This window comes from Myotis daubentonii, chromosome 2 (assembly GCF_963259705.1).
Source record: "Myotis daubentonii chromosome 2, mMyoDau2.1, whole genome shotgun sequence".
Classification (NCBI taxonomy): domain Eukaryota; kingdom Metazoa; phylum Chordata; class Mammalia; order Chiroptera; family Vespertilionidae; genus Myotis; species Myotis daubentonii.
The window spans coordinates 66,071,947-66,087,829 of NC_081841.1; the positions used below are offsets into that span (position 1 = coordinate 66,071,947).

At 47.5% G+C, this 15,883-nt stretch overlaps 1 protein-coding gene across 3 annotated transcripts; it reads left to right on the forward strand.

Moving 5' to 3' along the window:
- The first annotated feature begins 1,061 nt into the window (after positions 1-1,061).
- Positions 1,062-15,135, forward strand: DYRK2 (dual specificity tyrosine phosphorylation regulated kinase 2). Of its 3 annotated transcripts, none has more exons than XM_059683537.1 (3): positions 1,062-1,548; positions 2,099-2,250; positions 9,520-15,135. In XM_059683537.1, the coding sequence occupies exons 1-3, from the start codon at positions 1,500-1,502 to the stop codon at positions 11,125-11,127; spliced, it is 1,809 nt and encodes a 602-aa protein (XP_059539520.1). In that variant the 5' UTR covers positions 1,062-1,499; the 3' UTR covers positions 11,128-15,135. The 3 variants fall into 3 exon arrangements, with proteins under 3 accessions (XP_059539520.1, XP_059539522.1, XP_059539521.1); XM_059683538.1 differs by lacking the exon at positions 1,062-1,548 and adding an exon at positions 1,573-1,934; XM_059683539.1 differs by lacking the exon at positions 2,099-2,250 and having other exon boundaries at positions 1,063-1,548.
- The last annotated feature ends 748 nt before the right edge of the window (positions 15,136-15,883 follow it).

Here is a 15,883-nt window from a genome sequence, read left to right on the forward strand (position 1 = left end):
TTGCCTGCTCTTCCCGGCCCCAGCCCCCTCAAAGGCTGAAGTGACAAAACCTGTGACCTTTGGACAAAGGCATATACCTCACACAGGACAGGGCACGGTGTGAGTTGGGCAAACAGTTTTTCAGTCTGCAAGGGGAAGAGAGGCTGTAGATAGTAAGTTAAAAAGGCAGGGGGATTTTCCACGTGTCTTGGAAGGAAAGGGGAGAGAGACTTGTCTCTGGGGATGAGAGGAACGAAAGGTGTCGCTCCCCTGCTGCAGCGAGCTTAGAGGAAGGTGTGTCCCTCTCCGTGTGGCCGCGCAGGGGAAGGGCTCCGGAGTTGTAAGGAAATGAGAGGTGTGTCTGGTGTTTATTTTTGCCTAGCAACCCACAGCCAACTGCTTACCCAGCAGCCGTCCACACGCGCCTGCCTTCCTGCCGCCCCCTGTCCTATCGACTGGAGAGCGGTCACTTGGCGTCAGTAAATCGGGAGGGTGTGTGTGTGGTGGAGGTGAAGGTGGGAGAACAGCTCCCTCCTTCGCTCACGCTCGGGGGTCACCAGGCTATATACTGCGGCCCTCCACCGGGCTTGACTTACAGAGGTGACCCTTGCACAACGAAGTTATTTTACAAGATAAATTGGGGAGAGGGGGTGGTTCAGCTACGGAAGGGGGACAGTATTGTTTGCGAGCAGCCATTAGGTTCGAAAGCTGAAAATGCGTTTGGATTTGGGGGCGCGCAGGGAAGGGGAGGGGTCTCTGCGGCGATTTTGGTGGGAGGCGAGCAGCGGTGGGTGGTGCTGGAGGGAGGGGGGGCTGCAGGGGCTGGAGGGGCCGGGGCGGGAAAAGGTGGTTAGCCGGGGAGCGGCGCAGATGGCAGAAGGGAGAGGCGGAGGGCCAGCCGAGGCTGCAGAGTTTTCCGGGGAGTGGCGGGGTGGCCCTGCAGATGACTGGGTGGGAGGAGGGACTCTAGAGTGCGGCGGGGTGGGGGTGGGGTGTGCGGGAGTGTGTGTGGCGGGCTGGGGGGAGTCCGGGGCGGGGCCTGCACCGGCGGCCGCTGGATCGGGGGCGGGGCAGCCCTCCCCGGCCGCCCCGAGCGCGGGCGCCGGAGCGAGTGTGCGCGGGGGCGCGCGCGCGCGAGCCGGGAGGAGGCTCCGGAGCGAGAAGGTCCTCGCGGCTCAGCCCGCTCCCCCGCGCCCCATGTGAGGGAACCGGGGAGGCCCGCGGCGCAGGGAGGGCGAGGCATGTGCACGGGCCGGGGGGTGCAGCAGCCGCCCGAGGAAGAGGAGGACGGCGGCGGCGAGGAGAGCGGGGGGCTCGCGGCGGCGGGCCCGAGCCGAGGGGATGCAGCGGACCGTGTGTGTCTGGCAGTAGCTGAGTCGAGGCGGCGAGGAGGCGCTGGAGGTCTGCGGGAAGGGCGGCCAGGAGGCGGCGGCGGCGGCCGCCAGAAGTAGCAGCAGGACGGGCGGCGGCGGCGGCGGCGGAGACGGCAGCCCTGAAATGCATTTTCTTCTCCAGCGGCCATGTTAGCCAGGAAACCTTCGGCCGCCGCTCCCGCCGCCTACCCGACCGGTAAGGAGGGCCCCGCCGGCCCCCGCCCGGCCCGGGCCAGCCCTCGTGGCGCGGGCGCCCGCTACCTGCGGGACCTCGAACAAAGTCTGCGCCGCGGCGGCTCCCGGGCGGACGGCGCGCCGGCCTCGCTCCGCTCATTGTTGCGCGCGGGCCCCGGGTGCTCCGAGGGGAGCTTTCCGACCCGGCCCGGCGGGGTGGGTTCCTGGCCTCCCACCGTCCGGGCTCGGAGAGGCGGAGGCGCCCCGGCCGGCGGGCCCACCCGGCTCCGGGCCTGCGCCGCCTGCAACGTGGGCCGCCCAGCCGTGCCCAGCGCGGCGCCCGCGGGGTCGCGAACTCGCGCACCCGGGCCCGACCTAACTTTGCAGCGGCCCGAGCCCAGCCCTTGGGTGAGCTCCGGGGATCTGTGTCCCGGGCGCCCGGTTTTACTGATCCCGTGTCGCCCCCGAGGAGAGCGGGCTTCGGCGTCCCGAGGGGTGGGGCGGGGCCACGGGGTCCGGTGACTTTCTCCCCCCCTGACCCTCTTTTGTCTCCTCCCGCGCGTGGCTCCCAGGCCGAGGAGGGGACAGCGCCGTTCGTCAGCTTCAGGCTTCCCCGGCGGCGCTCGGAGCGGGCCCCCCCCGGAGCGGAGTGGGGACCGGCCCGCCCTCCCCCATCGCCCTGCCGCCCCTCCGGGCCAGCAACGCTGCGGCTGCAGCCCACACGGTGAGACCCTGCCCGCGGGCGGCCTGGGGACAGGGGTGCGGGAGGGGCCGGGGCATCCACACCCGGACTTGTTGGGTTCTGACGCCGGAGAAGAGAGGTCGAAGTGCCAGTGTCTGTACGGCCATGGCCAGTGGCCTCCCCTGGACGCCGCCCTCTGTAACTCGGGCGAGCCCGGAGCTGCAGCCACAAAGGAAGATTCGTGGCGTGGGCCCCTCACTTCCCCTCCGGAGCCCGCCCACCCCGGCGCTCCTCTGCCTCTGAACTTCCCTCCTTGCGGCGTCCCTTCTCTTCCCTCGTTTTTTTTGTCCTTGCTTCCCAGAGCTCCTTTCCCTGACCGGGTAAACATCTCTCCTCCCCCACGTTGGATAGTGGGTATTTATAGAAACAGATATGTTAGGGGACAGCCAGACAGTCCTGCCCGGAAAATCGATCCCCCAAAGAGCCTCCCAGGCCTGGCTCCAGCCAGCAGGGAGCACCCTCATTTGTCCTCCGCGTGTGGAAGCATGTTTTATGAGTGCTACAGGTTTGAGCACAGCAGAAATTGTAATTAACATTAACAAACAGAGGAGCCGCAGTAGCAGTCAGAACAACAAGCCACCCAGTTGGATGTTATTTGAAAGCAAAGGGCAGGGCACCTGATAGATGCTGGGGTCCCTCTGCGGGCCAGAGGGAGGGGAGAGCCCTGCAGGATTGGTGGCTGCAGTGACTGGCCGGCTGGGTTTGACTTCAGCATGTGCCTCTTCTCGGCTCCCGGTGATGGCCCTTGGATGGTGCCGGCCAGCCTAGAAGGAGGGGTGCACTTGGAGGAAGTGAAGGTTTCCAAGGCCTTATTTCCAATCGGATCTTCCCAGAGGAACTGCCTAAGATGGTTCTGGATGAGGGATGCTTGCTAAGGATTGAGCTTTGTCAAGTGGAGGTGGGGAGCTGTAGAAAAGGCCATGTCTAGCCTACAGAGGAGCAGCTCTGAGGGGAATGCCTTATGGAGAAATTTGTTTATTAGGGGAGGATTTGTGAGAGGATGGCGAGAGTGGAGTCTGTCCTCTGAGACCTGGACAGATGTGCACAACTTTCACAGGAAAACGTTTTGTTGTTAGTCTTAGTCGTTTCTCTCTGCCTTTGTCTTCCCTGACACATCCAGACACAGAAGTTTAACTGGTCTGTGTTGGACCGTTGATGGTGGAAGAGCATCTGCCGGTAGGCTGGGTGGTTTCTTATGGCTGAATGTTCTTGTCACAGTGACATTTTAGTTGAGGACTTGCCATTGTTGTTTAGGGTTTGGGTTTATTTGGAATCACCTGGCAAGTTGGAGACCATAACATCCATTTTCCCAGGTGTGGATGTAATCCCATGACTTGGGGAAAAAATACTTGGTTTGCATCTGGATTCCAGTTTTATAAGGGTTGGCGTTGCTTGACCAGAGTCTCTCTGCAATGGACGTATGTCATGGGATTAGAGAAAACCGGAGGAGTAGCCTGTGGTAGACCGGAAAGGAACAGCTGTGAGGCTGCTCCTAGGACTCCTGATGCGGGATACTTGGATTTGCTGTAGCATTGGTCTGATTTACCTCGTTGTAACTTACCTGTAAGCTTCAGTATGCTGTTGAGCATTAGAGGCGTGGTTTTTGCAAGTGTGGTTTGGGGTTTTGTTGTTTAATTTTTATTTCATTTGCACAACATTGCAGATTTCCTAGAACAGGGAAGTGTAAAAGGACCACGTCATTGATGTGATCCTCCTCCTTCATTTTACAGAGGAGGAAGCTGACATGTTCACTGGTTTGGCCAAGATTCCCGAGCCAGTTCCTATCGAGGCTGGAGCCCAAGCCAGGCCCTCCTGAGTCTAGCTTTGACATACTGCTTGACACTGAATACTAGGAAATTATATTTATTAATTTCATTATAAATGCAGGAACCTTTGCAGATCTGTGTTCCCATATGGCTTTAGGTTTGTGTAAGTGTTTTCCACAGCCATTGCAGCTGGGAAAAGCTGCTCTAGAAGGAGTGGGGAGAACGGGCATTCATGAGAGGAAAAGAATCTTCTCATAGGAGCCCGCCCATATTCTCCCTTGTAAATACCATGGTAGGTGGATAAATATATGATTATAAAGATTGTGAATTGTGGGATTGAGTCCATTGCTCTTTGTTTCCTATCTCCATGGATATATTGTTGTACACCTAGTCATTTTGTTTATCTCTGTCCTAAAAGTCTATCCAATAACTATCTTTTTAACTACTAGATTTTTTTTTTCATGTGGTGTGGGAGATATTAATAGACTTAGTTTTTTAACTCCCAAATATTAGTATGGTATCACTTTTAGAAGTGTCTTAATGTTTAAAGCATTTTCAAGGTGCTAGTTTGCCTTTATGAAGTCATTAGAATGGAAGAAGAGTGAATATTCCTATTAAAAACAGTAATATCTTGAAGAAGAAGTAGACATTTGACTCAGGGCCACACAGACGGTCAGTTGTTTGAGGAGGAGCTGAAATTCCAATCTTTTGGACTCAGTTCTATTCCCATAACACTACACAACATTTCTAAGATGACTTCAGAGAACTTCTTTTTTTTTTTTTTTTTTTTTTTTTTTTTAAATATATTTTATTGATTTTTTACAGAGAGGAAGGGAGAGAGATAGAGAGCTAGAAACATCGATGAGAGAGAAACATCGATCAGCTGCCTCCTGCACATCTCCTACTGGGGATGTGCCTGCAACCCAGGTACATGCCCTTGACCGGAATCGAACCTGGGACCTTTCAGTCCGCAGGCCGACGCTCTATCCACTGAGCCAAACCGGTTTTGGCCAGAGAACTTCTTAAATGCCCAGAAATGATAGCACAGTGTAATATCTGCTGTTTTCCATTTGACCATAGGAAGAGATTAAAACTACAAAACTGGTGAGACTATTGTTCTTACCTAATTTTTGATACCTATTTCGTGGTCAGAGAAGGCTGTGGTGGGCCTCTCCATTTTAACACATGCATTGTAGGTATCTAACAATTGCATTTTCTCAGTGTACGTTTTTAAATGTTGCAGGCACTGTGCTAGGAAAGCAAACAGGAAGAAGCCACAGTCTCAGGCTTCACGAGGCCGAGCGAGAGTGAGCGTTCTCGGGATCCTTCAGTTTATGATGCTGTCCTGGCATATGTGTTCTAGAAATGCTTTGGCTCTTCTAGGGTCTCCTCCCCTCTTTAGGGACCAGTTCATGGTGCTTCCAAATTTGGTTTCGATGTTAAGAGTTTTACAGAGTTTGAGACTCAAAGTCCTCCTTTACTAGAGCCTTTCCCATGAATTTCTTAACGCCTGGGAAGTTTTTAAGGCACTACATGTTGCTTTCCCGTGTTCAGTTGATGTATCTGCTACAGGTACTTTGTAACTGTTGCCATTTGCCTCCAGGTCTCCCACAGTGCGCTGCAAGCTTAACATCTTGTGAGGTGGGTCATCAGGGACAATTTGCAATTCCCTGGGCGTTAACTTCATGTTTTCTTAGGAAGGTACAAAGGTACCTCTCAAGAATAACTCAGAGCCAAAGGACTTGTGTGCACGCATATAAGCCTAACTAACCAATGGACACAGAGACCAGAGGGGTGAGGGCATGAGTGTGTGTGTGTGTGGGGGGGGGGGGGGGGCGGCAATGGGGGGCTAAGGACACATATGTAGTACCTTAATAAGAAAATAAATAAATTAATTAAAAAAATAAAAACCTGTGTATTAAAAAAAGAATAATTCAGAGATGTGAGTTAACAAGGACTTATTGACGTGCCTTTTTCCGTTCAACAGATAATTACGAGTGTTTACTGTATGTTTGGGTTTATATCAATAGGGACTTTCAGAGATAAGAGGAACCCTGCCCTGGAATGGCTCACAGCTCGCTGGGTACATCAGGTAGTAAAACAATTGCAGTAAAATGAAATGTGTTACGTGTATCAGCACAGTAGGAGGGAGAGGGAGTTTCACCGAGGAGGTGAGAGTTGAACTGGACATTGAGGGTTGATTAGGAGTTTACCGCTTAGGTGTGGTTAGGAAGGAAAGGATGATAATAATAGTTCTTTTTCACTCAGTACTACCTTACTTATCCTCCTAATAGCCCCACTGAAGTTACCTTCTTTTTACAGATTAGGACACTGTGGTTCAGAGATTAAGTACTTTGCCCAAGGTCACAGTTAATCAGCGGTGAAACTGGGACTCATTTCCCATGAGTCTGCTTGAAAATCCCCGGACTCCTCACCATATGAGAATAACTTCACCAAAAGCAGAAGAGCATAAAAAAACAGTGGTGTTTGCACAGGTCTTGGGGAGTCCAGCTCTGTTACCCTTGGAGAGAATAGCGCGCATTGTAGGTGACGTTGGAAGGACTCAGCTCATTTAGGCTCTATGTTTTGGGATCTTGTGTTCTTGCCTGTGAGTTCTTGTACTGTCTGTGGAAATGGGTGCAGTTGTGGGCCTTGAGCAAAAGCAAGGGCCGTGTGTCAGAGTGACACTGTTGAATAGTAACCGTAGGAGTGCTATGGAGAGAAGAAATTCGAAGAATTCTAGACTTAGAAGCAAGGGGTCAAGTTAGGCTGTTTGAGTTGTCCCAGTGAAAAACGACAGGAGTGTGAGGGAGACTGTGTGGGATAGAAAGAAATGATGAGGCTTAGGGTGACTTGGGGCGGTGAGTGAGACACAGAGGAGGACATCCAGGTGTATAGCTTGAGTGACTATGTGGAGGTGTAGCCTTTTGTTGATCAGAAATTGAGGGTTAAGGAAGGAGGAAATAGTTTTGGTAGAAAAATCATGAGTTTGAGTTGCCCGTGGGATAGGCAGCTGATCTCTGCTTGGACATATGGGTGTTGAACTCAGTAGACATAGCTTGGGCAGGTCTGAGCTAGGGGTGCAGATGTGGCAGATGTCATCCCCTGGAGGGTTGCGGTCACGGTCAACCAGGGAGAGCTATGGGAGTGAGAAGCCATGGGAGTTGAGGCTTGAGCCCTGTGGAACCCTTGTACGACCTCTAGGTGGGTGAACTGATACTGTGAAGGAGACCAAGAGAAGATCGTTGGAAAGATAGGAAGTGATCAAGTGAACGGGCAAGCTCTCTTTAGTATTAGTCAGTAAACTTCTGTGATTGCTTTTTAAATGATGCAGGACGCTAAAATTGCTATTGCAAAAACTGAAGTCAGTTTCAGGTGCTCAAAATGTTTTACTTTGCTATCTTTTTAGGAATTTCTAAAGCCCCAAGGTTAATTTTGTCCCCAATGAAACCTTATGTTTTTTGTAGCGTGTATGCTGGTAATGTAGGTTTTCTTTTGACATTGCTCCATGCTGCCTTAAAGAGAATGGTTCTGATACTTCTAATTCCAGGTCCTTTTATTCCCTGATGCTCAAAAGATTACAGTGGGGAGAGGGGTGCATAGGGTGAGGCTTGGGAACAGCAGCAGTGAGCAAACCTATACTAATTTTATATAAAGCTAAGGCTTTCCTCATTTTTATGGACTTCTTGCTTTTGGCATAGAACAAGGAAAAAATAACCTGTCCAGCTACCCTTACAGGAGATAAGTTCACTTTAGCTTGGAATATCATCTATGTATGTACTAAGAGGGATCAATTAGAAGTCTTCGAGAAATCTGTCTGAGAAATAAAATCCCTCAGACTATGAAATCACACTTCAGACATGCCCAAGTACTTATACTGTAGTCTACTCTGTTTTTGGAAGAATGCAGAGAGAAATCGCACTGCTCAGATAGTCACTGTGCATGGCATGTGTCAGTGAAAGAAAATTTAAAGGTCTTAGTCTGCGAGTAAGGTCTTGGAATTTCATTTTATAAGCTAGGTGATCTCAAGCCATTCCCTGAACTGTTATATATTACATGTGCAGAGCACTTCTGTGCTTATAGTGGTAGATAAAGCCCAAAAGGTAGGGCTTAGGAAGAGATAATAGAAAAAAATACTGATGGTAAAGGACTTCAACAAGTTGATTGTAAGCTTGAGGGTAGGGACTGCCACTTATGTGGCTAGACCTCAGCTAATGGTGGTGGGATGAATGAGATGGATTGCGGATGACAAATTGATCTTTAAGATTTCATGTAAAAATCATCTAGTGGGGTGCTTTAAGACTTGTGGGTGGTTGTCTAAGGTGTCAAGAATTCCCAACTGGGAGAGGATCCTGGCTGTTAGTCCTCTCCCACCCCTCACCTCTTTGCAATGATAATGCAAAAAAAAAAAAAAAGAAAGAAATCCCAGTAGATTCTCTGTGGAGATGCGGGGTGGGGGTGGGGGTGGGGGGGAGCCTTGGCTTACACCATCCATTTTGTTTAGACAGCAATGTTCAGGGATGGCATGTGTGCCTGAAAATAGAAATCGCTACTTTGTATTTCTTGTTGGAAAGCTGAATATCCCAGCAACCCAGAGAAATGCAGCTCTTAAGAGAGCCGAGCCATTGACCAAAGGAAGGCCCAAAAAACTGCAACAGTTGGTTTGTTGGGCTGAATGGCCTTAAATGGTCATCACAGTTAGCGAAGCCCAGAAACTTTTAAAAATAGGTTAGGGGGTTGCAGTGTGTATCTGCATGGTAATCTCTCAAGCCTAAAAGTACAGTTTTCTTTGCCACTGGATCGTGCGTTTTCTTAGGTGTAATCAGATTTCCAAGTAGTGAAGACCGGAATGAGCACACCAGTGTTTTCAGAATAGCACTAACTAAACAATGGAGAAAGGGAAGTGGACAAGTCAGAAGTCCCCACCCTGTGGTAATCAGGAGCTACTAGAGGAGGCGGAAAGGTGCTAGGATCTGGGGGAGGTGGAGCCAGCAGAGAGTCTCCATGCTCCTGCTTTTTCTGTATCCTATTTCCATTTTGATATCAAGTGTGGATTGAGTGGAAAGCCTGTGTTGTGCCAGGCCCTGTGCTAAATGTTAGGTATAGGATGATAAGCAAGAATGACATTCTCTGCCTCCACAGGGAATTTATTCGAAGGTCCCTCGATGTGTACAGCAAGCAGCTCGTCTGTGAGGTGCAGCATATAATAGGATCCTTTTTTCAGGATCCCAGATTTTGTAGCCTTACCCAGCCAACTCACCTCTGTTTCCTCTGTTTTGTCAGAGGCTGTCAGCATCATAGCCACTGCCCCTGTCAGGGTGTTCCTGAGGTCCCTCTTGGACCATTTAGTAAGCCTGATGCTGGACTATAAATTCCAACCACATTGGGTTTGGTAAAGGTGGTGGTTGGGGGCTGACTTATAAGACATCCCATTCGAACAGACAGACCTCTTCCATTCTATTCATGTTTCCTTTCTGCATTCCAGATCGGTGGCAGTAAGCACACCATGAATGATCACCTCCATGTGGGCAGCCACAGCCACGGACAGATCCAGGTGCAGCAGCTGTTTGAGGATAACAGCAACAAGCGGACAGTGCTCACCACACAGCCCAATGGGCTTACGACGGTGGGGAAAGCCGGGTTGCCGGTGGTGCCAGAGCGGCAGCTGGAGAGCATCCATCGACGGCAGGGGAGCTCCACCTCTCTGAAGTCTATGGAAGGCATGGGGAAGGTGAAAGCCACCCCCATGACGCCCGAGCAAGCAATGAAGCAATACATGCAAAAACTAACCACCTTTGAGCACCACGAGATCTTCAGCTACCCTGAAATATACTTCTTGGGTCCAAATGCAAAGAAGCGCCAGGGCATGACAGGCGGGTCCAACAACGGTGGCTACGACGACGACCAGGGATCCTACGTGCAGGTGCCCCACGATCATGTGGCTTACAGGTACGAGGTCCTCAAGGTCATTGGGAAGGGAAGCTTTGGGCAGGTGGTCAAGGCCTACGACCACAAAGTCCACCAGCACGTGGCCCTGAAGATGGTGCGGAATGAGAAGCGCTTCCACCGGCAGGCGGCGGAGGAGATCCGGATCCTGGAACACCTGCGGAAGCAGGACAAGGACAACACCATGAACGTCATCCACATGCTGGAGAATTTCACCTTCCGCAACCACATCTGCATGACGTTCGAGCTGCTGAGCATGAACCTCTATGAGCTCATCAAGAAGAATAAATTCCAGGGCTTCAGCCTGCCTTTGGTGCGCAAGTTTGCCCACTCCATTCTGCAGTGCTTGGATGCTTTGCACAAAAACAGGATAATTCACTGTGACCTTAAGCCCGAGAACATTTTGTTAAAGCAGCAGGGTCGAAGCGGCATCAAAGTGATCGATTTTGGCTCCAGTTGTTACGAGCATCAGCGCGTCTACACGTACATCCAGTCCCGTTTTTACCGGGCTCCGGAAGTGATCCTTGGCGCCAGGTACGGCATGCCCATCGATATGTGGAGCCTGGGCTGCATTTTGGCGGAGCTCCTGACCGGGTACCCCCTCTTGCCTGGGGAAGATGAAGGGGACCAGCTGGCCTGTATGATCGAACTGTTGGGCATGCCCTCCCAGAAACTGCTAGATGCATCTAAACGAGCCAAAAACTTTGTGAGCTCCAAGGGATATCCCCGTTACTGCACTGTCACGACTCTCTCAGACGGCTCTGTGGTCCTCAACGGAGGCCGTTCCCGGAGGGGAAAACTGAGGGGCCCACCGGAGAGCAGAGAGTGGGGGAATGCCCTGAAGGGGTGCGATGATCCCCTCTTCCTGGACTTCTTGAAACAGTGTTTAGAATGGGATCCTGTGGTCCGCATGACCCCCGGCCAGGCTTTGCGGCATCCCTGGCTGAGGAGGCGGTTGCCAAAGCCTCCCTCCGGGGAGAAGATGGCAGTGAAAAGGATAACTGAGACCACTGGTGCTATCACTTCCATTTCCAAGTTACCTCCACCTTCCAGCTCCGCTTCCAAACTGAGGACTAATTTGGCACAGATGACAGATGCCAATGGGAATATTCAGCAGAGGACAGTCTTGCCAAAACTTGTTAGCTGAGCTGAGTCCCCCCCGATGCTGGTAATCTGAAAGATACAATGTGGCTGAGCCTTATTGGGTTGCAAAGGAGTAGCTCAGACCTGTTTTTATTTGCTCAATAACTTGACTCATTTGTATCTCTTCAGCACTTATTTTAATGTAAGAAAGTCATTTGTTTTTATAAAATACATGGGGACAATGCTTTAAGTTTTTATACTTTCTGAAACGTTTTTTTGTGTTCTAAAAGTACGATGAGCCTTACTGTATTTGGTGTGGCAGAGTAATAAACATCAGTGGCAGGCCATTGATTACTTCGTGACTGCCATGCATTTACAGATTGGTGTCAAAGACATTCACTATGTTTTTACGGTTCATAGTATATTCTCCTCCAGGTGATTGCCCCCAAAGACCCCCTTCTCTCTCCATGCTCAAGACTCATGCACAGGCGTAGCATGTCCTGCTTCTGTTTCCCGTAGGTTATCCGGGTGGTAGTTATGGAGGGAGGGGAATGGTCAGGATGAAAACGATGTTCTAAGAAAAATTGCACCTTAGAGATGTTTTTTTTTTCTCTTTTGAAATCAATCATGCTCAAACAATAAAATGCCCAAGGTTTAAATGACCAGTTAGCATTCTGACAGTCGCAAAGCTGGCCAACCAGACCTGGTGGATAAATGGAAAAAGTGTGTGTTCCTCTAAATCTTCTAATATGATCAGCAAGCTGTTTTGTGAAGAAGCCTCATATTACAGAGTTGGTCTTGCACCTAAAATTAGAAATGTATTCCATGAACTGTTCCTCCCCTCTCTGCTTTTCTCCTGTTACTCTCTTACCACACATCTGTTGCTTGCATTTAGTTCTTTTTTTCCCCCCCTCCCTTCAAGTAGACATCCCAGACTGTGAATACAGAAAAGAGACATTGCAGCTATGATTATGACCATCGTTTCATATTCCAATTTAAAAAAGAACAGCAGCCTAGCTACGTAAGGTGGGGATTTCCACAGTTCCAAAGAAGGTTTAACAGATCAGCATGAGTTCCCACTTGCCAAGTGCCACTGTAGGGTTCTCTTAGCCTGGGAAAGTATCAATTCTTTCTTTTAAAAAAAAAGGGGGAGGGGGAGGGTTGAAAATCGTTTGGAACAGAAGTCATTGTGGCTGTTCTGTAAGGCCAATTTGAACAACAAATTTAGTGGAGGAAAAGTTCAACCTCAAGGTAAATGGTTTGATTTAGTCTTCGCATCAGTAGAGGAGCCACAGAGATTGCATTTCTCTCTCTTATTTTCCTTCCTTTTGGGTTGCACTGATGGTTTTTGTGAGAATGACACTTTACCTGGAAAAGTCACAGAGTTAAAAGTAAAAGAATATTTTCTTCTCTGAATAATTATTTTCACAGTGGAAATTTCAGTATTTTATCACTAATGTATGAGCAGTGATATATATCAATTGCAAGGCACGTGAAAAAAATTTTTTAGTATGTGCAATTTAATAAAGAAAGATGTCTGTCTGTTTGGAAATAGGTTTGGATAGTAAAAAATTAAGGTAAATACTCTTTTATATGCACAGATATTATTGTATTGCCTGTAAGTTGATTTACAAGTACTTAAAGCATGGTCCCCAGTGAGGCCAAGAAAGTTTCCGGTTAAGTTTTTTTTTTTTTTTTAAATATATATGTAAATCCTGGAGTTTCTCTTACTTAAAAAAAAAAAAAAAGTAGTTTTGAACAAAACACTTATTTTGAGGCTTTGTCAGTTGATGGTGGAGAAAAATGCTCAGGAAATACTACGAATATTTGCCAAAAAACCCCACACAACAGTAATAAGATTAGCTTATTAAGATAGTGATGTTGATGTTTGCTTTACTATTTAAGGGTGTTACTGATAAATTAATTTGTACTTCTGTATTTAAAAAATTATAGCTTCTTTCCCCTAGCCAAATTCTTTACCATGTTGTACACATTTCTGTGTAACCAGTGGAAGCGCAATGTGTTAGTAATGTGCATTTTAAATGATACTCATGTGATGATACCCCCAATCAGTGGCTTACAGAATTTAAGGATTATGTATTTATTATTAAAATTTTGGCTTACAGGCATAAGAAGTTTCAGACTTGATGTGATGGCTTTGTAAAAACCATAAGCCTCTTGATGATAGTTAGCTTCTTTAGGTTGTTAAAATAAAAACGTAAAGGCTGTTTTCCCTTTGCAACGCTCCTCCTCCGCGTTCAGTCTCATCTCCACGTTTAGTGATAAGTCTATGAACCTGAGCCTGCCATGCATATGAATTTCCCTCTGCAATGAGTATTCATGTGGAAAGTCACAAATGTACTAATATTGTTTGTCTTCCCCCACCACACAAAGCTGGTTCTTAACATGTCAGCAGTGCATTTGTGACTTTCTTTATTCACAAATGTAACCGGAAACTTTTCAGCCAAACTATAATGTGCAGCGCTATTATAGTTTGCCCCCCAAAATATAATGAAATTCATTCACAAGAGCCACCCTGTTCAGTGTTTAGTGGTAGAGCCGCTTTTCAAAAAGTCTAGCTTAATTATAATGTCAAAAAGAGGAAAATGTTGCATCTTTGTGATTTTAACACATAACTAACTGAAGGGCTCTGCTAGGCTACTAGGAGTTGGCTTGGAAACAGTCCTTGGTCTCACAGGTTACCATTGTCCAGGGATGTCTGAGCTGTTTTCAGGTTTAGGAATAGCACAGTCGTCTTGTCTTTGGTTGCAGTCTCATCTGGCTCCGCTTCTTGCACCGCCAGAGTGTGCATCACCACGCAAGTGAGTCCCTACAACAGTGGAACAACAGTGATGCATGACAGTGTAGATGAACATAGAGGAGAAATCCTGCCCTTAGTGTTAACAATGTGCCTTTTGTTCTGAATGCCATGTTGTAGGGCATGCATTTTTTGGCCTCTTTAACTCTTTGAATACTGGGCAGTAAGGATGGAACCCACCTCTGCAAAGATACATCTGTCTTAAATATCCAGTTACTTCTAGGCCTTAATAGAAACCATAAGGCGGGAAGCATCATCAGGCACGGAGAAAAGTAACCATTGCTTAGTTACACAGGGAATTCCTATGTTTAAGGGGTTAAAGATGGTCTTCATTGTATCTTAACATCAGACTGAATTTTTTTAAATGACTTTTTTTTTTTGTTATGCTAACACTAGACAACAAAAAATCGACTATTTGTAAAATTTACCTCAAACCCATTTAATTTTCTAGTGTGATTAATCCCAGGGCATTTGGTATGAACCAAAGTGCATTCCTTTTCTATGTGCCTGGCTCTAGCGAGGATGGCCAGGGATTTTTACAATTTGGGTGCAAGGCACTTAAGCCACTTTTAAACTTAATGGGTGGTTTGGAGTCAGGTTAAAAGACTCCATCAGAATGTTAGGAACACTTTAGGCATCAGTAGCATTGGGCCATATTGGAATCTTAAAAGTGTGAATTATTTTGAAGAGAGCATTCATTTTTGTAATTTTTTCATCAAGAATATTTCTGGTAAGCAGAAGATCTTAAAAAACACACACACAAAAATCCGATTTAGTTGGTAAAGGTTTTAATATTGCCCAACATAATGCTGTGGTAGCATTTAAAACAACAACAGTATTTGTGAACTCTGTTTCTTAGGGGCTGTACATCTATCTGCTATGGACATATATGAAGTTAATTGTAATTATACTCAGCTCAACTGCTACAGTTATGTCTAGGCAGTGGCTTGGGTTTTCATCGAGCAACAACTTAGACACGTGACTGTAATATGCTGCAACTGTGTGTACTGAAAATATGTGAAAATGGTTGAATGTGGACTGTGTATATATGTATGTAAAAATTTCTGTGAGATGCTGCTGTCGCCACTTAACATGAAATATGTTCTAGTGGATTCTAATCCTAGTGGCCAGTTCTATGATACTGTATGTATTGTACAGCTGATGACAGGAGTAAGACTGTTCAGTGACTATTTGTTAAATTTTATTGTCGTGGCCAGAGATAATTTCAGAATAAAATTTTAATGTCCTACCTTACTTTTTCTCCCCTTTTCTAACTATAATTTTACTCCTGATCTATTTCTGGTATTCTTGGCCCAGTAGCTTAAAGAAAGTGTAGAACGCAAATATTTTCAGCAATAATGAATTTCTTATTCATTGTTAATGTGCACACTCCAAGTAGGAAAGACTGAACTTTTTCATGGGCAACTCTTGCTGGACAACTCTTGGCTTTTCTCAGGATATTCTATTCCTTTGCCCTTAATATTTCTATGTTAATTTTCCTTTATCTAGCCTCTGCCACATTTTCTATTATGCTAGAACTTCAAATCTTTTCTTTTTTTAAACCTTCAAGGTGACAGTTAAACTGTGGGAGCCGAGCCTGTAAGTTAATCCCCACAGCGTTCATTCTTTTTTATGCACAGTTCTGGTAAATTATTATGTGCTCTTACCAGCTCAGCTCCCCCAGATACTGTTGAACGCTTCTGCTTCTGCAGTTCTTATACTTGGTGGTCTCTATAGTTCACATTTTTGGGGGTTTTAGTGTCTCCGTCTATCATGGCTGGATCAAAAAATAAGGCCTGTGAACTGCAACCAGCTCATAATTTGTCAAGTTCAGTTAATACCAAGCTTAGAGTTTACTTACAGATAGATGACAGCAAGCAGATGCTCTAGTAATTTGTCAGACATTGCAGGGGTATTATGTAGACAAATATTTCCCTCTTGTGGGAAGAACTACCTCACATTTTTATTTACACCCCTCCTGCCACCAACAGCCAAAGGATGA